This window comes from Mustela putorius, unplaced genomic scaffold, assembly GCF_011764305.1.
Source record: "Mustela putorius furo isolate JIRA1106 unplaced genomic scaffold, ASM1176430v1.1 tig00000083_pilon_pilon_pilon, whole genome shotgun sequence".
In the NCBI taxonomy this organism is placed as follows: Eukaryota; Metazoa; Chordata; class Mammalia; order Carnivora; family Mustelidae; genus Mustela; species Mustela putorius.
In genome coordinates this window covers 42928828-42951212 of record NW_025421273.1, presented here as the reverse complement: position 1 = coordinate 42951212, position 22385 = coordinate 42928828, and the positions used below count along the sequence as shown (strand labels likewise).

Below are 22385 nucleotides of genomic sequence, written 5' to 3'. Positions count from 1 at the left end.
CCTCATTTACAAAATGGGCACGATCATATCAACCCCGAGGATATTATTACCATCAAATGTGACAATGGCATAGAAAGCCATTAACACAGTGCGTAGCACACAATGAAAGCCCAAGAAATGTGATTAATAGTAAAAAAAAAAATAAAAAAAAATTAATGCATCTAATAATACCAAATGTTAGTCAGAGTGTGGGGAAACAGGATGAAACTCCCCCCCCCCCCAGGTGTGGCTATATACATACATATCAACTACTACACTTTCCGTGAAAGTTGATTTTTTATCAACACACAAATGGACCTAAGCTTCTTTTACTTTAAAGTACCTCATCCAGCTGAAGCAATGCTCCCAAATAGCTTGAGAATGGTGGTTGCAGTTATTTTGGAAATGTTAACTGGGTTGATCACCCCACATTCAGTAGCTCCTCTCTGGTGACGGTTCAACAGAGCGGCTGCATACTCTCAGAGATTAATCTTCCCTTAGAAGGAACCTTTTCCTTCCCACTGAAATCGTCCTAAACCGTCTGCTCGCACGAATTTAAAGACTGGATTACAGTTTGAGTTCCTTAGCCCAGAAAATCGGGCTGACTCATGGACTTTTCACGTGATCTTTGGCAAGGAAATTCCTACGTCGGTGTAATTCCAGGAAGGCTCAACAGATGGCACAAAGTCGTTTCTGTGGCACCGCTTTGCTTAAACCAGGGACCTGCCTTCGGTCAGGCGCTCGGTTTCCCTTGCGTTTTGGAAAGGACTTTCCTCTTCTCCTGGGAAAGGAACACCGCGGTAAGTGAGCAGGCTTTTCTGGATTGTTCAAAATATGGCAGAAGGACCTCAAGTATGCGAGAAAATGCCAACCATGGCACAGGAGAGGGATAGCCCTTCTTTGGAATGTTTGCCGGATGAGTTTCAGTGTCCTTTGAAAAAAGTTGCGGCTGTCCTTTTCATTTCCAAGAACCATGAAAAGTGGGGTGTCTTCACGGCTGTCTTGAAGAGAGGTTAAAAAGAACTGGCACTTGCAGCCATAGTTCACGGAAGACACTAACTGATGTCATTTCGTCTGTTTCTGTCTGCATTTCTCACCTCTCCCTCTCGTTGCTTGCTTCCAGGGACGTTGACTGCAGTTTCTGCCCCTTGCGCAGAAGTATGTGATTTTCTAGTAAGTTATGTGTTTTTCTAGTACACCTGAGCCTTTGCTCCCCCTCATCACTGGGGCTGTAGCCGTTCCTTCGTATCTGTCACTCATGAAGCACTCTGAAAGCAGGGATTACACCAACGCTCTTCCTATCTCTATCCCCAGCACCTGATACCTGGCACAGCCATTAAATAAACATTTATTAAATGCAGGAAGTGGCAGGGATGGGTCTAGCGCTGCTTTCTTCCAGGTCTCTAACCTAAACCTGGGCAAATAAAGCGATGTCGTTCTTTCTTTCTTACTTGACTTAACCAGGGACTCGCATTTATCTCAATGTTTTGTTCATCGTGTCTTTTTCGTGGTTTTAATGTTCATAGAACCTATCCACCAGAGTTTTTTTGTTTCTCCCCCATCGAAATAGAGCATCCATCTGTCTTTTTTTTTCTCCCTCTTCTTATTGGATGCATTAAAGAAAAAAATAAAAAAACTTTACCTTTGATCTCTTTACTTCCTTTTAAAACAAATTATGTACTCTCTGACCGTCTTCTTCCTCTTTCCCCTCTCCTTTATTTTGCTTAAGTAGAAAGGCTCCTGGCTGGCTTGTTAACTATATACAGTAGGAGCTGCTTGAGGATATAAATACCCTTGGAGCAATATTTGTGTGGGGGGGGGGTAGAGGGAGGCGGGTAGGATGTTCTTAGCTGGTCCACCTTCTTACATGGTGGCTGAGTTTCAGTCCCCTGAACACAGACACAGTGGAGGGGTATCTCACTAACTAGTGTCAATGATCCACTATTGTGTGAAAGAAATTTTCTGTATGTATCAAAATTCCAAATAATACAAGCATGTTTCTCTAAATATAAAATATGTTGGGGCACCTGGGTGGCTCAGTGGGTTAAGCCTCTCTGCCTTTGGCTCAGGTCATGATCTCAGGGTCCTGGGATCAAGCCTGGAATCAGGCTCTCTGTTCATCGGGGACCCTGCTTCCCCCTTTCTCTCTCTGCCTGCCTCTCTGTCTACTTGTGATCTCTCTTTCTGTGTCAAATAAATAAATAAAATCTTTTAAAAATATATATAAAATATGTTTACATTAGCTATATTTTGAGCCAAATCTTTTGAGTCAAGAAAATGTTCAAAATTAGAAATTTTGCAACTACAAGCAAAATATAAGAAAGAGAATGAAATATCTATGATTCAGAGATCCAGAAATAATCACTGTTTGCATTTGATATATTTCTTTCTATTCTCTTTTGCCTAAGGCTTTATATATTTTGTCAGGGTTTAATCATATTTTACAAAATTCGAGTCCTACTACATACACGATTTTGTATCTTTTATTCATTATGTTATTTATAATTTATATTTAACATAAATATAAACTATATTTACATAACATTTTCTTTTTTTTTTAAGATTTTATTTATTTATTTGACAGAAAGATCACAAGCAGGCGGGCAGGCAGGCAGAGAGAGAGAGAGAGGAGGAAGCAGGCTCCCTGCTAAGCAGAGAGCCCGATGCGGACCCTGGGATCATGACCTGAGCCGAAGGCAGAGGCTTTAACCCACTGAGCCACCCAGGCGCCCCTACATAACATTTTCTATTACTTCAAAAGTATAATATTTGAGGCTGCATGATGTTCCATGTTATAGGTATACAATAACTAATTAAACTGTTTTCTACACTAGACAATATTATTTTTTTTCAATTTTTCATATGTCACAAGCATTTTCAGAGTAATATTTTTATGTGTATTTCTGATAATTCCTTTAGGAAAAAATTCTGAGAAGTGTAATTGCTAAAATAAGGATAAACATGTTCTTAAGGAATTTATGTTTGTGAACAAATTGCCCTTCAGAAAGTTTGTACTAATTTTTCATTCCTGCTGGTAATAAACAAAAGCTTTTATTTTAGTCACACCTGCCAATACTGGACATTATAGTTTTTAATTCTTCCAGTTTGGTAGGTAAAAATAATTATACTTTTTTTAATTTTTAAGAAATAAAAAGTCCCATTTGATCACTTTATCTTTTTGTGCTTAAATATCTTAAATTATAGAAGTCCTAACATTCCCTCTGTAAAACCTTCATTCTGTATCTTTAAAAGATGTACGTTTTCCTACATGGCCAAAGCATTTATCAAAAATGAACATTTATTATTATTTTTTAAAAAAGATTTTATTTATTTATGTGACAGACAGAGATCACAAGTAGGCAGAGAGGCAGGCAGAGGAAGAGGGAGAAGCAGGCTCCCTGCTGAGCAGAGAGCCCTATGTGGGGCTCATCCCAGGACCCTGGGATCATGACCTGAGCCAAAGGCAGAGGCTTTAACACACTGAACCACCCAGGTGCCCCAACATTTATTATTTTTTAATAGAATCTAATGCTGGGTCCATCTTAAAATCCTTTCTCCTTCTTTTATTCATGTAACTTCTTTACTGGGTCTGTCTAAACTGAGATTCAGAACATGATTCATCTAAATGTTATGTCCTGGCTTGTTTAATATGCATTTTTTAAAATAATTTTTTTAACTTTTTATAAACATATAATGTATTATTAGCCCCAAGGGTACAGGTCTGTGAATCACCAGGTTTACACACTTCATAGCACTCACCATAGCACATACCCTCCCCAATGTCCATCACGCCACCACCCCCTCCCCACTCCCTCCCTCCCCCATCCCTCAGTTTGTTTTGTGAGATTAAGAGTCTCTTATGGCTTCTCTAATATGCATTTTTAAAAAAATCAAGTATGGTTGACAGGCAACATTACATTAGCTTTAATACATTAGTATCAGTTTGCAACTTTGTGATTCAACAAGTTTAAATGTTATGCAGTGCTCATCACAAGTGTGGTTACCATGTGTCACCATAGGATGCTATGACAATGACATCGATTATATTCCCTACAATGTAGCTTTTATCACCTTGACATATTCTTTCCGTAACTGGAGGCCGGTACCTCCCACTCCACTTCCCCCATTTTGCCCATTCTTCCCACCCCTCTCCCCTCTGGCAACCGCCTGTTTGTTCTCTGTATTTAGGGTCTGTTTTCTACTTTTTGTTGTTTGTTTGTTTTGTCTTTTAGATCCTACGTATAAGTGAGATCAAGGTACTTGTCTTTCTCTCTCTGACTTCCTTCACTTAGCATTACAGGTCCCTCCACGTTATTGCAAATAACAAGTGTAATTATGTTGAGGTGTATAAATACTGTATAAATATCTTCTTTATCCATTCATCTATGGATGGACACTTTAGCTGTGTCTATATCCTGGCTTTTGTAAATAATGCTGCAGTAAACATAGGGAGCGTTTTTATCTTTTGTGAGATTGGGCATAATTCCTATTAATAACGATTGCTTTTTAATTCTTTGATATATTTTCTGAGCAAATAATGTGCTCTTCTTTTTTACATATTTTTAAATTTTAGATTTTTAATTAGTTGATTTTAAACTATTTTTTAAATTATTATAATTTTTAATTAGTTTTTAATTAATTGATTTTTTTTTTGGAGAGAGAGTGAGTGCAAGCAGTGGGGAGGGGCAGAAGGAGAGAGAGTGAATCCTATGCAGGCTTCACACCCAGTGTAGAGCCTGATAGGAGGCTCCATCTCATGACCCTGAGATCATGACTTGAGCTAAAACCAGGATTCAGACTCTTAACCAACTGAGCCATCCATGCACCCCAACAATGTGCTCTTCTTAATTTTCAATGTTGAAAATAAGCCAAGAGGAAAATAAAACTCCCTTATAATCCCACCATGTAGAGATCATTACTTAATATCTTGATATGTATCTTAATTTACCCACATGTATCTATACATACTTTTTGCTGTACATTTTAAAAATAAACCTTTGTCACTTACATATAGATGGTGTGCAATTTCCCATGAAATTAACTTTTCATCATTTTTAAAGGTCAATGGTAATATTTAATTATATGGAGATAACCATAATTTACTTGACAACCCACTATTTTTGGAAAATTAGATTTCCTTTTCAAAAAATAATTTATTTTGTACTGGCCACTTTTTCATTCCCTTTTACTGGTTTAACAGTTTTTCCATTACTTCTCTTGGATTTTCCAAGCTAACATTCATATATTTGAAAATAGTGATCAATTTATTTTCTGTATTCTAATATTTCTGTCTCTCACCCCTCCTCTCTCCCCACCTTAATTATAGTGGCTGGAACATCTAGACTACGGTTAAATAACAGTGAGCATTCTTGATTTTGAATTTGACAGAAATGCCTTGGGACTGGGATGTTTAAGTTAGGTAATGTATTTTTCATCAAATTTTCAAAGTATCTTTTCAATATCTACTTTAATTAAAGTTGTATTTTTAGGCAGAAATTAATGCTGAATTTAACAAGTGAATTTTTAACATCTGTGGAGATGTTCATCTGTTTTTCTCCTTTTATCTATTATGTATTATTGTCATAGATTTGCTAGTAATAATAAGTATTCTTGTAGTATTAGAAATACCCTAATTAATCATTGCATATTATTCCTTCAGTAAGGAGCTAGATGGATTAGGATTTCTTCATTCTGTGCTTCTCCCCACCACCAAATGATTGGAATTTGTCCCTTTTATTTGTTTTTCTCATAATTACTCTTAATTTATAATATACATACTTAGACTTGTATTTTTCTAGCAACATCTTGAATTTACTGGATCTATCTATAGATTCTCCTTAATCAGGCAAGGATCATAGCATGATTTTAGTTCACTCTCTCCTTCTCCCCCACTGTCTACTAACTCCCTTGTAATTGTTGGCAATTTTAGTTCCACATTGTTATTAAAATTTTTATCATCAATACTAATTGGAATTTAGCACTAAATTTTCCTACCTTCTTTGCAGAGTATTCCTTCCTGCATCCCTTTTATTGTCCTTTTTTTGCGGGGTGAGGGGACTCAGAGATTGGTCTGTCCTCTGATAATTCAGATGGTGGATCTGTCTTCCAAGTCTTTTAGTAGTTCTTTTATATATCATCACTTTGGCCTCTTGTGCTGTGTTTTGGGAAAATTTCTCTTCCTGGTCTTCCATCTCACAAATCCTCTCACATCAGCATTGCCACTCTGTAATTCAACTCATACAGTGAGTTTTCCATTTCAATTTTTAAGTTTTTAATTTCCATGAAAGTAAAACTCCATTCCTTTTAAGAATTCTTCTCTCTCACTGAGGATGTCTATCTATTATCAATGGCTATTCTGCTCTTTTATGTCTGTTTCCATGGGTATTAGCTTCTCTTATATCTTGAGTTTGGTTCCTTTTTATCACGGTGTTTATTTTGTAAGTGTCATGCTTTTTGATTGTGCAACCCAAATTGTGGTTGACACTCCATGTCAAATTGCTTGTTGATCTGCTTTCATAGTCTGTCAGAAGGGCGGACCAAACTAGTGTGTATTAATTTCATATTGCTGTTGCAGCAAATTACCACAATTCAGTGGCTTCAAAAAAAAAAATCTACTATCTTACAGTTACGTAAGTTAGTACTACAACATAGGTCTTGTTGGGCTTATATAAAGGTGTTGACAAGGCTGCATTCCTTCTGGAGGCTCTAGGGTAGAATCCATTTTCTTGCCTTCTTGAGTTTCTGAATTCTACCTGCATTTCTTGGCTCATGGCCCCTTCCTCATGGCAACTCAAACCCTTCTCACATCACATCACTGACCTCCTCTGCCTCCTTCTTCTGTTTTTAAGGACCCTTGTAATTACATTGATTCTACTTGAATAATCTAGGATACCCCTCTTATTTTAAGATTAGCGAATTAACAAGTTTAATTTCATCTTCAACTTGAATTCCCTTTTTCCATGTAATGGCATATTTACAAGTTCTGGGATTAGGAGATGGACATCTTTGAAAAGCTAGTGCCCTATCATAGTCCCATCTGCTTGTGATTTTCAGAGACTTCTCTTGCTTTCAGTTCCCTAAAAGACTTCTCTTTCTGACTTTGTATGTGTGTGTGTGTGTGTGCATGCATGCACGTGTGTTATTATTTCCTCTATCATTTAGGAGATTTAGAGCAAGAGGAGGAGGCTAGAATCTGTGCACACCACATTGTTGTTTCTCATAATTTTTATTTTATTTTTATTTTTTTATTGTGTTGTGTTAGTCACCATGTAATACATCATTAGTATTTGATGTAGTTTTCTAAGATTCATTGTTTACGTATAACACCCAGTGCTCCATGCAATATGTGCCCTCCTTAATACCCATCACCAGGCTTACCCATCACCCCAATCCCCTCCCCTCTAAAACCCTCAGTTTGTCTCTCAGGGTCCACAGTCTTTCATGGTTCATCTCCCACTCTGATTCCCGCCCCCCTTCACTTTTCCTTTCCTTCTCCTAATATACTCCGTGTTACTCCTTATGTTCCACAAGTAAGTGAAACCATATGATGATTGACTTTCTCTGCTTGACTTCTTTCACCCAGCATAATCTCCAGTCCCATCCATGTTGATGCAAACATTGGGTATTCATCCTTTCTGATGGCTGAGTAATATTCCATTGTATATATGGACCACATCTTCTTTATCCATTCGTCTGTTGAAGGGCATCTTGGCTCTTTCCATAGTTTGGCTGTTGTGAACATTGCTGCTATGAATCATTTTGAAAAACAGTGTGGAGATTCCTCAAAAAATTTAAAATAGAGCTACCCTATGACCTGGTAATTGGGCTCTCATAATTTTTAAAGTTTGTAATTGAAAATGTGATTTTCTTGATTCAGAAAATGTTTAGAATGTTTAAAAAGATGGCTTAAAAAGTTTATTTTGTAGTCTGAAAAATGACTTTACAAATTTCGGCAAAAATTTATTTGACTTAAGAATCAATATTAGCAAATGCTCCATGAAACCTGGGGACTTAATATTCTTTTTTCATGGGTTCAAAGACTCTGTTAAATCCTTTATTACTTATTTTATTCAAATCCCCATATGCTTACCTTATGTGCTTGATCTATTTGTGGCCCAGAGAAATGCATTACACGTCTTCACTATCACTATCTCCTTGTGTTTTTAGCATTTCTGCTTTGTAAATTTTGATGCAGTTATTCATTGCATGTCTTTATCTGTTGTATTTTTATTGTGACCTATTTGTTTTGAACCAGTATTAAGTAGTAGACTCTCTTATCCTCATTGCCAATTCTCTGATCCTTTCACCTAATGGAGTATTACATACACAAACTGCAATTCCTGATGAATACAGCCCCCAGTTCTCTTATCTTTGCCCTTTTACAAGTATTGTTATATGTGTTGTGTTAGTCACCATGTAATACATCATTAGTATTTGATGTAGTTTTCTAAGATTCATTGTTTACGTATAACACCCAGTGCTCCATGCAATATGTGCCCTCCTTAGTACATGCAATATGTGCCCTCCTCTTTTACATGCACATATCCTGTTTTCCCAATTCCATTCACTGAAGAGACTACATTTTCCTTATCAAGTATTTTTGATTCCCTTGTCAAATATTAGTTGACTGTGTAAACATGCAATATGCACCCACCCTCAAGTGCTTCCCTACCTCTTATTCAGTTCTTTTCCTCCCCCCAGATTTATTAAGATATAATTGATTTGTATAAATTTAAGACCTATGATGTGATAATTGATACATATATATCTCTATATAACTATATTTATGTATACCTATTGCAATAGGTATACATAATTAACACATCTAACACCTCACATAAGTACCTTTTATTTTCAGTTGTGAGAATCTGCTCTCTTAGCAACTCTCAAGTATATAAAACAGTACTGTTAACATGCTGCACAGTAGATCCCCAGAACTCATTCATCTTATATCTGGAAGCTTTTACCCTTTGACCAACATCTCCTCACTTCCCCTGTCTCCAAGACCTTGACAACCTCCTTTCTATTCTCTGTTTCTATCAGTTTGGCTTTTTTAGATTCTCATATAAATGAGATCATACAGTATTTATTTCACTTAGCATAATGTCCTCATGTTCTATCCATGTTGTCACAAAAGGCATTCCATTTTATATGTACCTCACATTTTCTTTACCTATTCATCTGTCATTGGACACTTAGGTTGTTTTCATGTCTTGGCTATTGTGAATAATGCTGCAATGAATATGGTGATCCACTATTTTCTGAGACAGTGATTTCATTGCCTTTGGATATATGTCCAGAGTGGGATTGCTGTATCATATGTTAATTCTCTTTTTAATTTTTTGAGGAAACTACTGTTAGCCACAATGGCTACACCAGTTTACCTTCAGTGGTGTGCAAGGTTTCCTTTTCTCTACATTCTTGTCAACACAGGTTATTTTCTAGGTTTTATTTTGATAACCATTCTAATGAGTATGAGGTGATAGCTCATTGTGGTTTTGATTTGCATTTCCCTGATGATCAGTGACCTTGAGCATCTTCTGATGCTATCCATATGTGTTCTTTGGAAAAATGTCTATTCAGGGCTTCTGTCCATTTTTTAACCAAATTCTTTTTTAAAACTTATTAATATTAATATTAATTTTAATATTTCCTATTGAGTTATCTTAGTTCCTCATATACTTTGGATATTAATCCCTTATCAGATATCATGATTTATAAATATTTTCTCCAATTTTATAGGTTGAATTTGCATTTTGCTGCTTGTTTTTTTTGTGTTGTACAGATGTTTTTAGTTTGATGTAGTTTCATTTGTTTATTTTTGGTTTTGTTGCCTATGTTTTTGGTGTCAGATCCAAAAAAATATTGCCAAGACCAATGTCAGGGAGTTTTCCCTTATATATTCTTCTAAGAACTTAATGATTTCAGGTTTTTTGGTTGAGTTTTTAATCCATTTGGAATAAGCTTTTTTGAAAGTGGGGTAAGATAGGGATCCAATTCTTTTACATGCACATATCCTGTTTTCCCAATTCTATTCACTGAAGAGACTACATTTTCCTTATCAAGTATTTTTGATTCCCTTGTCAAATATTAGTTGACTGTGTATACATGGATTTACTTCTGGGCTCTCAATTCTGTTCCACTGGTCTACATGTCTGTTTTTAAGCCAACACAGATGTGTGTGTGTGTTTTGATTACTACAGCTTTGTAGTATAGTTTGAAATCAGGTAGTGTGGTGCCTCTAACTTTGTTCTGCCTTAGGATTGCTTTGCAAGTTAGATTCTTTTGTAATTACATATGAATTTTAGAATTCTCTTTTCCACTTCTGTGAAAAATGCCATTGGAATTTTAATAAAGATTGCACTGAATCTATAGATGGCTTTGGGTAGTGTGAACTTTTTAACAGTATAATTCTTCTGATCCATGAATACAAGATATCTTTCTATTTGTTTGTATCTTTTTCAGCTTCTTTCATCAATGTCTTCTAATTTTCAGTATACAGGTCTTTCATTTCCTTGGTTAAAATTATTAAAATTATTCCCAGATATTTTAGTCTTTTTGATGAATTTGTAAATGGGATATTTTTTCATTTCTTTTTCAGATAGTTTGTTATTAATACATAGATATGCAACATTCTGTTTGTTGATTTTGAATCGGCAACCTTAACAAATTTAATAATTCTAACAGTTTTTTTTCATGAAGTCATTCAGACTCTCTACATATAAGATCATACATCTGCAAACAGAGATATGCAAACAGAGGGAGGGACAAAATTCCTTCTCATCATTTGTCAAGGAGTCTATTTTCCTGAGACAAAGCTTGAGTATGACAGGTTTTCCCTAATAAGGCTCCTGATACCTTTTTATGGGTGTAGATGTTTTTGGATCCTACCATTAATTTTCTATCCTTCTTTGTTTTCGGTGGCAAGGTGGTTTTTTAAAAGTTTCTGTGTTTTATTAGGTGTTTTGGTGGACACTGGGAGAGGCTCTAGAAGAGGAGCAGTGAGGGACTTTTAAAAACTGTATGTATGTATGTACTTATTTATTTATTTTAGAGAGAGTGAGTGAGTATGTGTGTGTGAACGGTGGGGGTTGGGGGGAGGATCAGAGCGAGTGGGAATAGGAGGGGGAAAGAATCTCAAGCAGACTCCATGCTGAGTGCCGAGCCCAGGCAGGGCTTGATCTCATGACCCTGAGATCATGACCTGAGTATGAGTCGAAACCAAGAGTTGGATGCTCAACTGACTAAACCACTCGGGTGTCCCTAGGGACTTTTAACCAACCATATGCCATTTTGTAATGAAATTCTCCAGCCCAGAAGAGTTTTTCTCTCCCAAAGAATGATTAATGGAAACCCTACTTATCTCTTAACTGTTTTACTATTTCCAATATATCTTCAGGTATGAACTGTGGATCTTTTTGTTAATAAAACTGAACAAGTAGTCAACATCTGCTTTCAGTTGTTCCTGCTATGCAAGAAACAATATTAATATTGACAATATTAAGAAATGCTGTCTGCTCTTGTCTCCTGAGAACTTCTAGATGTTTAGCTGTGCAGATCAGCTCTTGAATAGGGTAGAGTGAAATCACATCCAATCCTTTGTTCTAGTCTCAAGTATGGAATGTGTGGGTTCATGTACCTGCCTCCACCCTTCAGATAAGTAATCTTTTCTCAATCACTTGACAACAGTGTCATGAACATCAGTGCCTAGAATTTGTTGTAGTACAGTGAGACTTTATAGGTTCTGGGGAAACTGTTATCCCATACATATAGCAGTTTTAGACTGACATGTACTTTTTAATATTTCACTCTCTTTTCCTGTTTTATCAGCATATCAACTGTAGGGACTTGATGTTTTCAGATTATCAAATGCCAATTCCCGTCTCTCTCAATTTGTGGCTTTTGGTCTAGTGTGAATTAGAAAAGCATATATCCATTTTTATGGGAATTGTGTCAAATAATGAGATCCTGTGACTAAAGAAATTTCCCATGACCACAAAGGGTGGAGTATATGCATCATCTCATCTGCCTCTTCCCAATTTGTAAGAGTACCTCTAACATCTACCTGTAGGTGGTTCCAGGCAGGTGTGATTGTGGGCACTCTGGTGCAGGATTCTGCCCTCTGGCCACCACAGCTGCAACTGCTGCTTTTAGGAGGGTACAGTGGGAATTAGGCAGCTGTGGAACCCTCCCTGTCCTGCTAGCTCTTGCTCCCTGCAGGGGCTCATAAATGCTTTTCCACACAGATCAAAGCTGGAATGGTATAGACCCATGAGTTAGGGTTAGGTCTTTGTCTCTGGGACTAGATTCTTGCTTGATCTTTTGCACAATTATAGTTTCGCTGCTTTGTCTCAGTCACAAACCTGGTGTCTGTGGGCTAATGTGCCTGCTTCTACCCCTCAGCCAGTCATAAATGTCCAGTTTGGTGTACCTTAATCTAACTTCTCATATGGCTCCATGAACAGTGGGTTCATTGCTACAACTGATTTTGCTAAGGTCCAGTTCATGGAGGTGGAGGAAGGAGGGGATTCTTCCTTGTTTGTGTCCAAACTTGGCTTTATTCCAATTGCTACCATCACAAAAGGATTTGTCCTTCAGATACCACAGAGATTCAGACACCAAGCCACAGGTAGATAGACCTTCCAACCTGTCAGCCACCCTCCTCCCCATTCCTTTTTAAAAAAGATTTATTTGTTTTTATTTGAGAAAGAGAGCATGTGAGCATGAGCAGGAGGAGGGGCAGAGGAAGAGGGAGAGAGAATCCTCAAGCAAACTCCCTGCTGAGCATGGAGTCCAATGTGGGCCTCGATCCCAGGATCCTGAGATCATGACCTGAGCCAAAATGAAGAGCTGGACGCTCAACCAACTGAGCCACCTAGGTGCCCCCCCATGAGATAAATGGTTATCTCATGTTGCCTTGGCCATGCCTTGGTTAAGGATCTGAAAATCTGGCTAACTGCATGCATGGCTTCACAATGACCACCAGCAGCTTATCTCACACTCATCTAATCATTCAGAAGCCCTAATAAGCCACATTTGGTCCACTTTCTTAGAAAGATGTGGGAGAGGAAATACAGCATCATCCTCTTACTTTGTTTTATAGTTCATACACAGTCCTTTTAACATGGACGCTACTTACCATTTAAGAGTCATTTATACCAAAAAGTAATGTTTTCTGGTAACACAGGGGACATTCTACATGTGTCAGGTTTTCAGAAAAGAGCTAGAAAATAACTCATTGGTAAGATTAGTCACTGGAGAAAGAGTTAATTGGGTTGTTAACACTTTATCCATGAGAAGTCACTGGCTGCAGCAGATGGCTGAGTTTAGTGCCAAACTGAATACTGGTGTCCTCTCTTGAGAATGTCTTACAGTTTCTGGAAAGAGCCTCTTGGTTGCCCTTTTGTACAATTTTAGATTATCAAACTGAGTGATACCACATTTTGGAGGGATAAAGGACTGCCTTTTAAAAGAGACTGAAGTGGGTGTCTGGGTGTCTCAGTTGGTTAGGCAACTGCCTTTGGCTCAGGTCATGATCCCAGGATCCTGGGATCAAGTCCCACATTGGGCTCCCAGCTCCATGGGGAGTCTGCTTCTCCCTCTGATATTCTCCCCTCTCATGCTCTCTCTCACTCTCGCAAATAAATAAATAAAATCTTTAAAAAAAAAAATAAAAGAGAATAAAGTATCCTCTAAGCCAATGAAAAGAGACCATAGTCATGTTGTTAACTTTTAAGACAGTTGATTTAAAACCTTTGTTTACTAAGTCAATGCCTGTGCTTCTTCAGAAACCATTTCTATTAATTTTTTTTCTTCTTTTTTTTCCTGTTTTTTTTTTTTTAAAGATTTTATTTATTTATCTGACAGACAGAGATTACAAGCAGGCAGAGAGGGAGGCAGAGAGGGGGGGGAGGGGAAAAAGGCTCCCTGCTGAGCAGGAAGTCCAGATGCGGAGCTCCATCCCAGGACCCTGAGACCATAACCTGAGCCGAAAGCAGAGGCTTTAACCCACTGAGCCACCCAGGTTCCCCCCCCCCTTTTTTTTATTTTTTAAAATCCATTTTGATTTTATTTTTTTGTGTGGTATAAGAAGTAGTCCAGTTTTCCCAATACCATTTTTTGAAGAGATTGGTTTTCCCCATTGTATAGTTTGACTCCTTAATTGTAGATGAATCGACCATATAAATGTGGGCTTAGCTCTGGGCTCTCTATTCTGTTCTATTCATCTATGTGTCTATTTTTGTGCAAGTACAGTTTTTTTCTTACTACAGCTTTGTAATATATCTTGAAATCTAAGGCAGTGATACCTCTGCTTTGTTCTTTCTCAAGATTGCTTTGGCTATTCAGGGTCTTTTGTTGTTGCATTCACAAAATAAATCTCTTTTCATTATCCGTTATATAATGTAAACCTACTTAGATTTGAGGGGTGTTGAGAGTTTTTATCATGAACGGATGCTACAATGCTTTTCTGCATTATTGAAATGATCATACAATTTTATCCTTTCTCTTGATGTGATATATCACATTAATTGCTTTGCAAATACTGAACCACACTTACATCCCTGGAATAAATCCCACTTGAGAGTGGTGAGTGATTTTTAAAAATCTTATTAGATTCATTTTGCTTTTATTTTTTTTAAGTTTTTTTTTTTTTTTTAATTTGACAGAGAGAGATATCACAAGTAGGCGGAGAGGCAGGCAGAGAGAGAGAGGAGGAAGCAGGCTTTCCAAGGAGCAGAGAGCCCCATGCGGGGCTCTATCCCAGGACCCTGGGATCATGACCTGAGCTAAAGGCAGAGGCTTTAACCCACTGAGCCACCCAGGTGCCCCAATTTTGCTTTTATTTTAATGAGGATTTTTGCATCTGTGTTCATCAGAGATACTGGTTTATAGTTCTTCTTCTTCTTCTTCTTCTTCTTTTTCTATTTTTTTGGTAGTGTCTTTTCTGGTTTTAGTTTTAGGGTAATGCTGGCCTCATAGAATGAATTTGGAAGCTTTTCTTCATCTTCTATTTTTTTGAATAGTTTGAGAAGACCAGATATTAATTCTTCTTTAAAGTTTGGTAGAATTTGTCTGTGAAACCATCTGTTCCTGGACTTTTGCTTTTTGGGAGTTTTTTCAATTTATTTTTATTTTTTATTTTTTTAAAAGATTTTATTTATTTATTTGACAGACAGGGATCACAAGTAGGCAGAGAGGCAGGCAGAGAGAGAGAGAGGGAAGCAGGCTCCCTGCTGAGCAGAGAGCCCAATGTGGGGCTCCATCCCAGGACTCTGGGATCATGACCTGAGCTGAAGGCAGAGGCTTTAACTCACTGAGCCACCCAGGTGCCCCGGGAGTTTTTTTTTAATATGGATCTAGTTTTATTGCTAGTAATCAGTCTGTTCAAATTTTCTATTTCTCAGATTCAGTTTTGGAAGGTTACAAATGGATTTTATCCATTTTTCCTGTTGTTCAGTTTGAAATTAAGAGAAAAAAAAATCCCATTTATGATTGCACCAAAAATAATAAAATACCAGGAAAAAACTTAACAAGGAGGTGGAAGATCTGTACAGACTGATTACCAGCAATGAGACAGAATCTTGCAAACAAAAGTCCAGGACCAGAAAGCTTCACAGGTGAAACCTATCAAACATTTAAAGATGAGTTAATACTTATTCTTCTCAAACTATTCCAAAAACAGGAGAGGAAAGAAAGCTCAAAAATTCATTCTCTGAGGCCAGAATTACCTTGCTACCAAAACCAGATAAAGGCACAACAGAAAAAGAGAACTCTAGCCAGTATCAAAGAAAAATAGATACAAAAATTCTCAACAAAATATTAGCAAACTAAATTATTACAAAAATGATTCAACACAATCTCGTGGGATTTATTTCTGGGATTCAAGTGTGGTTCAACATTTGCAAATCAATCAACATGATATATCACATTAAGAGAAAGGATAAAAACCACATGATCAACCCAAATGATGCAGAAAAAACATCTGACAAAGTACAACATTTATTCATCAAAGAAAACACTCAATAAAATAGGTTTAGAGAGAACATACCACAACATAATAAAGGCCTTATTTGAAAAACTCACAGCTAACATCATACTCAACAGTGAAAAACTGAGAGCTTTGCCTCCAAGATCAGGATCAAGACAAGGATGTCCATTCTCACAAGGATGTCTTATTTAACATGGTACCAGAAGTCCTAGCCAGAGCAATCAGACAAGAAAAAGAAATAAAAGGCATCCAAATTGGTAAGGAAGAAGTACAATTTTCACTATTTGCAGATGACATGATAGTATATGGAGAAAATCCTAAAGAGTCCACAGAAAAGCTAATAGAATTGTTAAACGAATTCAGTAAAATTGCAGGATACAAAATTAATATGCAGGAATTTGTTACATTTCTATATACTTCTCCTCTTTTAAAATTAATGGACTCTATTTTTTTAGAGAAGTTTTAGCTTTATAGAAAAATTGAGCAAATAGTCCAGCAGTTTTCATATACCCCTTCTCCACTGTGTACAGCTTTTCCTATTACATTTTGCATTAGTGTGTTACATTATATAATTGATATATTATTGCTAACTAAGATCCGTAATTTATATTTGGATTCAGTCTTTGTGTTGTATAGTTCTTTGGGCTTTGACAAATGCAGAAGGTCCTGTATCCACTATTACATCATATGGAACAGCTTCACCATCCTAAAAATCCTCTATGCTCTGGTTATTCATCCCTCTCTTCTCCAAACACTAGTAACCATTGATCTTTTTATTTTCTCTTTAGTTTTGCCTTTTTATGAATACCACAGAGTTGGAATTATACAGCATGTAGCCATTTCAGATTTGTTTCTTTTACTTAGAAATATACATTTGGTTCCTCTGTGACTTTTTGTGGCTTGACCACTCATTTCTTTTCAGCACTGAATAATATTCCATTGTATGGATGTACTACAGTTTACCTTTCTACCAACTGAAGGACATACTGTTGCTTCTAGTTTTTGGTAGTTGTGAATAAAGCTGCTATAAACATCTACATGCACACTTTTTCTGTGGACTAGATTTTCAATTAATTTGGGTACATACCTAGGAGTATGTACCCAATATGGTCAGAGTATATTTATTTTTGTAAGAAGCTGGCAGACTGTCTTCCAAAGTGTCTATACCATTTTGAAGTCCCACCAACAATGAATGAAAGTCCCTGTTGCTCCAGAGCCTCACTAATATTTGGTGTTTCAGGATTTTGGCCACTCTCATTGGTATGTAATGGTATCTCAGTATTTTAGTTTGCAATTCTCCGATGACATATGATATTGAGTAACATATCATATTCTAATTTGCTATTTGGTGAGGTCGCTGTTCAGAACTTTTGTCCATTTTTAAATTGTTATTTTATTATTGCTGAATTTAAGAGTTCATTGTATATTTTGAACACAAGTCCTTCATCAGATATGTGTTGTGTAAATATTTTCTCCCCGCCAGGGGCCTGTATTTTCGTTGTCTTAATGGTGTCTTTTGCAAAGTAGAAAATTTTAATTTTAGTGAAGTCCAACTTTAACAATGTTTTCTTTCATGATTTTACTTTTGATAGTGTATCTAAAAAGTCATCTCCAAACCCAAAGTCAGCTAGATTCTTCTTATATTATCCCCTAGAAGCTTTCTAGTTTTATAGTTTATATTTAGATTTATGATCCATTTGGGGTTAATTTTTGTGAAAAGGTATAAGTTCTGTGTTACAACTTCCCCCCACCTTTTTTTGTTGCATGTGGATGTCTTATATATAGTTCCAGTACCATTTGTTGGAAAGACGGTCTTTTGTCTTCGGAATTGCCTCTGCTTCTTTGTCAAAGACCAGATGGCTATATTTGTGTGGGCCTATTTCTAACTTCTTTATTCTGGTCCATTGATCTCTCCATCCATTCTTTCACTGATCCCATACTGTCTTGTTTACTGTAGGTTTATAAGAAGTCTTGAAGTTGGGTAGTGTCACTTCTCTAACTTTGTTCTTTTTTTTTTTCTGTAAATGGATAATACTTTCTAATTTATTTGCATGCCTTCTATTGTTTAAAGTAGGCATTTTGAGTATTGTAATGTGGTAACTCTGGAAATATAACAAGGTGGTAACTCAGATTCTCTCTCCCATGGTTTGTTGTTGCTACATGTTGTGGGGTGTTGTTGGTTGTTTGCTCAGTGACTGTTCTAAACTATTGTGTAAGGACTGTATTCTTTGTTATGTGTGCCCATTGACTTCTCTGCTCCATTAGCTTACTGGCTAGTTAGTGCTTTGATGGGGATTTTCTTAAACACCTAGGGAAAAAATAAAAGAAAACTTCTGATCTTTGTAGATTGGCTCTGTGTTGATGCATTTCCTCAATGCTTGTCCTGGCTATTTACAACTCTGCCTTCACAGAGTCAAAGGTCAGTCAGAGATGAAAGTTGAGGATTTTCTTATCTTTTTTGAGCTTCCATACGGCCCTGGACATATGTGTATCTCTTTACATTTTGTGGCAAACATGGGGTGTTACAAAGACTTTTCCCCCCATATCTCTCTTCCTTCCCTGGCTTTTTGGTTTGTGTGCTATTTGTCACATTTGTTATTCCTTGTTCTAGGTACCTATGGCTAGTATGTTTACCTTTAAAGGTTTTCAATAAACATTACCGAGCAGCCTACTCCAGCCCTGAGAAAATTCTGAAGAGGGTGAAACAAAGCCACGCCCCTGAGTGGACCCCTAAGAGAGTGCCCAGACAGGATAAAACACAGAACCATATTTCTTGGATAATAAGGTCTGTATTGCCTCCCCTGGTACCAACAAGCTACATAACTGGGAAAACATCACCCTTAACTCTGTGGACAGATATGACTCTTACAGTGAATGAAAAGATCATTAAGATTTTGTGTTTTGCAAGTGGAGGTTGGAGAGCCATCATCCAATATTTATATATCTTCATGTGTATTATATTTCTAGAATTTGGACACATATCAAGATGCTCTGAAGAACAGCAACAACCCTTTGGGGAATAGCCATTTCAACATCATGACCAAAGACAAAGACTCAATCACAGGAAGCTTTCACTTTGTATGCCTTGTGATCTTAATAGTTGGAAACATAATCCAATTTTCTGAAGAGAGTGAATTTGCCGTGGACATGTCAAATATGAAACTTACTCATGTCCCAAAAAACCTGCCACCAAAAATGAAAATCTTAGATATGTCTCAGAACCGCATATCTGAGCTTCATATCTCTGACATGAGCTATCTCTCAGGGCTTAAAGTTTTGAGACTTTCTCATAATAGAATCTGGTGCCTTGATTTTAGAATTTTCAAGTTCAACCAGAATTTGGAATATTTGGATTTATCTCACAATCAGTTACAGAATATATCCTGCCATCTTATCACAAGTCTCAAGCATTTAGACCTCTCATTCAATGACTTTGATGTCCTGCCCATCTGTAAGGAATTTGTCAACCTGACACAACTACATTTCTTAGGATTAAGTGCTACAAAGTTACGACAATTAGATCTGCTACCAATTGCTCATCTGCATCTAAATTATATCCTTCTGGATTTAGAAAGATATTATGCAAATGAAACAGAAAGTCTTCCAATTTTAAATACAAAAACACTTGACCTTGTTTTTCCTCCAAATCAGCTCTTCTCTGTCCAAGTGAGCATATTAGTTAATAGTTTAGTGTGCTTACAACTGACTAATATTAAATTGAATGATAGTAATTGTGGACTATTCATTACCTTTTCATTGGGACTTACTAGAGGTCCAACTTTACTGAATGTTACTCTCAGACATATGAAAACAACTTGGAAATGTCTAGTTGATATTTTTCGATCTCTTTGGCCCAAACCTGTAGAATATCTCAATATTTATAATTTAACAATATTTGACAAAATTGAGAAAGAAAATTTTCATTATTCTAAAACAACACTGAAGGCATTGAAAATAGAGCATGTTAAAAATGAGGTTTTCCTTTATTCACAGACTGTGTTATACACAATTTTTTCTGAGATGAATATTATGATGTTAACCATATCAGATACACGTTTTATACACATGCTTTGTCCTCCGCCATCAAACACATTTAAGTTTTTGAACTTTACCCAGAATCTTTTCACAGATAGTATTTTTCAAAATTGTTCCCAACTTGTTAGATTGGAAACACTTATCTTACGAAAGAATAAATTAGAAGACCTTTATAAAGTAAGTCTCATGACTAAGCATATGACATCTTTGGAAATATTGGATGTTAGTGGGAATTCTTTGGAATATGATAGACATGATGGAGACTGCACTTGGGTTGGAAGTATAGTCGTGTTAAATTTGTCTTCAAATATACTTACTGACTCTGTTTTCAGATGTTTACCTCCCAAGGTCAAGGTGCTTGATCTTCATTATAACAGAATAAGCAGCATTCCTAAGCCAATCATGAAACTAGAAGCTTTGCAAGAACTCAATGTTGCTTCCAATTCTTTAGCCCACCTTCCAGACTGTGGTACTTTTAGCAGCCTTTCTGTACTGATCATTGACTCTAATTCAATTTCCAACCCATCAGCTGATTTCTTCCAGAGCTGCCAGAAGATTAGGTCCATAAGAGCAGGGAACAATCCATTCCAATGTACATGTGAGCTCAGAGAATTTGTCCAAAGTCTAGGCCGAGTATCCCATGAAGTAATAGAAGGTTGGCCTGATTCTTACAAGTGTGACTATCCAGAAAACTACAAGGGAACCCTGCTGAAGGACTTTCACGTGTCTCAGTTATCCTGCAACACAACTCTGCTGCTTGTTACCATTGGGATCACTATGCTGGTGTTGACTGCTACTGTGACCACCCTCTGTATCTACTTTGATCTGCCCTGGTATCTCAGGATGGTGTGTCAGTGGACCCAGACCCGGCGTAGGGCAAGGAACATACCTTTAGAAGAAGTCCAAAGAACCCTCCAGTTCCATGCTTTTATTTCATACAGTGAACATGATTCGGCCTGGGTGAAGAATGAACTGGTACCTTGCCTAGAAAAAGAAGGTATAAGGATTTGTCTCCATGAGAGAAACTTTGTTCCTGGCAAGAGCATCGTGGAAAATATCATAAACTGCATTGAGAAAAGTTACAAGTCCATCTTTGTTTTGTCGCCTAACTTTGTCCAGAGTGAGTGGTGCCATTATGAACTCTACTTTGCCCATCATAATCTCTTTCATGAAGGATCTAATAACTTAATCCTGATCTTGCTGGAACCCATTCCACGTAACTGCATTCCCAGCAAGTATCACAAGCTGAGGGCTCTCATGACACAGAGGACTTATTTGGAATGGCCCAAGGAGAAGAGCAAACATGGTCTTTTCTGGGCTAATATTAGAGCTGCTTTTAATATGAAGTTAGCACTAATTGCTGAAAATGATGCAGAAACTTGAAAAAGTCAGGGACTTCTATTTAAAAAAACCATCATTAACTTGGATTCTGATGAACATGATGGTTTTGGGTTGCTGTATAGGTGGTGCCTTTATTAGCTCTACACATTTGGAGAAGACTTAAGGAAAACTGTTTGAACTAAGCTAGGGGGCAAGGCTGGAGGCCGAGGTGTTGCTCAAACTTGCCTATTATAGGTACCTCCGTCCTCTGGTTCAACCATTCTGTTTCAAATGGAAATACTCTTGAGTAAATGCTCATTGAAGGACCCTTTCTCTCCCTTCTCCTTTCAGCCACAAATAGATTCTGTGTGAACAGGAATTTATGGGATTTCATGGCAGCAAGGAAAGGGTCAACCTCAGAAGTGTATACAGTGGCCCTAGGAGTATCTTTTTTTCTTTATTTTCTTCATTTATTTCTAGAGAGAGAGAGTGCATAAGCAGAGTGGGGGCAGAAGGAGAGGGAGATAGAGAAAACCAAGCAGGGTCCACACCCAGCACAGACCCCAATGTGGGGTCCAATCCCACAACTCTGAGACCATGACCCAAGCCAACATCAAGAGTCAGACACTTTACCAACTGAGCCACCCAGTCACCCTGGTCCTTGGAGTAACTTCTGGAGCTTCACTGTCCTCTGAGTGAACTTTGTCATCCTGTTCAACTTTGGAGCTTGGGAAAAAATTAGACCAGTTATGGAAAATAAAGTTTTTTTGTTCACATCTGAGTATATTATTAAATTTTTGACCCTGTCATACAAATATGTAGTTAACCAGTTAACTCATGACTTCATAATTTACGTATATAAAGGGAAATACAGTTGACCCCTGAACAACATGGGTTTGAACTGCATGGCTCCACTCGTACATGGACTTTTTACAGTGTGGTACTATAAATATATTTTCTCTTCCTTGTGATTTCCTTAATGTTTTCCTTTTTTATCCAGTTTATTTTGTTGTGACAATACAACATATGATACATATAACATATAAAATATGTGTTGACTGAT

At 37.1% G+C, this 22385-nt stretch overlaps 2 protein-coding genes across 12 annotated transcripts in view; both read left to right on the top strand.

Annotated features, from left to right (window-relative positions):
- Window positions 1-667: 667 nt before the first annotated feature.
- TLR6 (toll like receptor 6) lies at window positions 668-22103 on the top strand. 8 transcript variants are annotated; one of them, XM_013062215.2, is made up of 4 exons: window positions 681-779; window positions 10939-10999; window positions 18579-18752; window positions 18935-22103. In XM_013062215.2, the coding sequence occupies exon 4, from the start codon at window positions 19004-19006 to the stop codon at window positions 21383-21385; it is 2382 nt and encodes a 793-aa protein (XP_012917669.1). In that variant the 5' UTR covers window positions 681-779; window positions 10939-10999; window positions 18579-18752; window positions 18935-19003; the 3' UTR covers window positions 21386-22103. The 8 variants fall into 8 exon arrangements, with proteins under 8 accessions (XP_012917667.1, XP_012917669.1, XP_044932461.1 ...); XM_045076526.1 differs by having other exon boundaries at window positions 10939-11003; XM_045076532.1 differs by lacking the exon at window positions 10939-10999 and adding an exon at window positions 5306-5338 and having other exon boundaries at window positions 695-779.
- Window positions 671-22385, top strand: part of TLR1 (toll like receptor 1) — a 35191-nt gene continuing 13476 nt past the window's right edge. For 2 of the 4 annotated variants that reach the window (XM_045076557.1, XM_045076550.1), the window contains exon 1: window positions 671-779. The gene's annotated coding sequence lies outside the window, so the exon portion shown is untranslated. Of the gene's footprint in view, window positions 780-5311; window positions 5399-22385 lie in introns of those variants that run through there. The other 2 variants (XM_013062225.2, XM_045076554.1) reach the window with 2 other exon arrangements.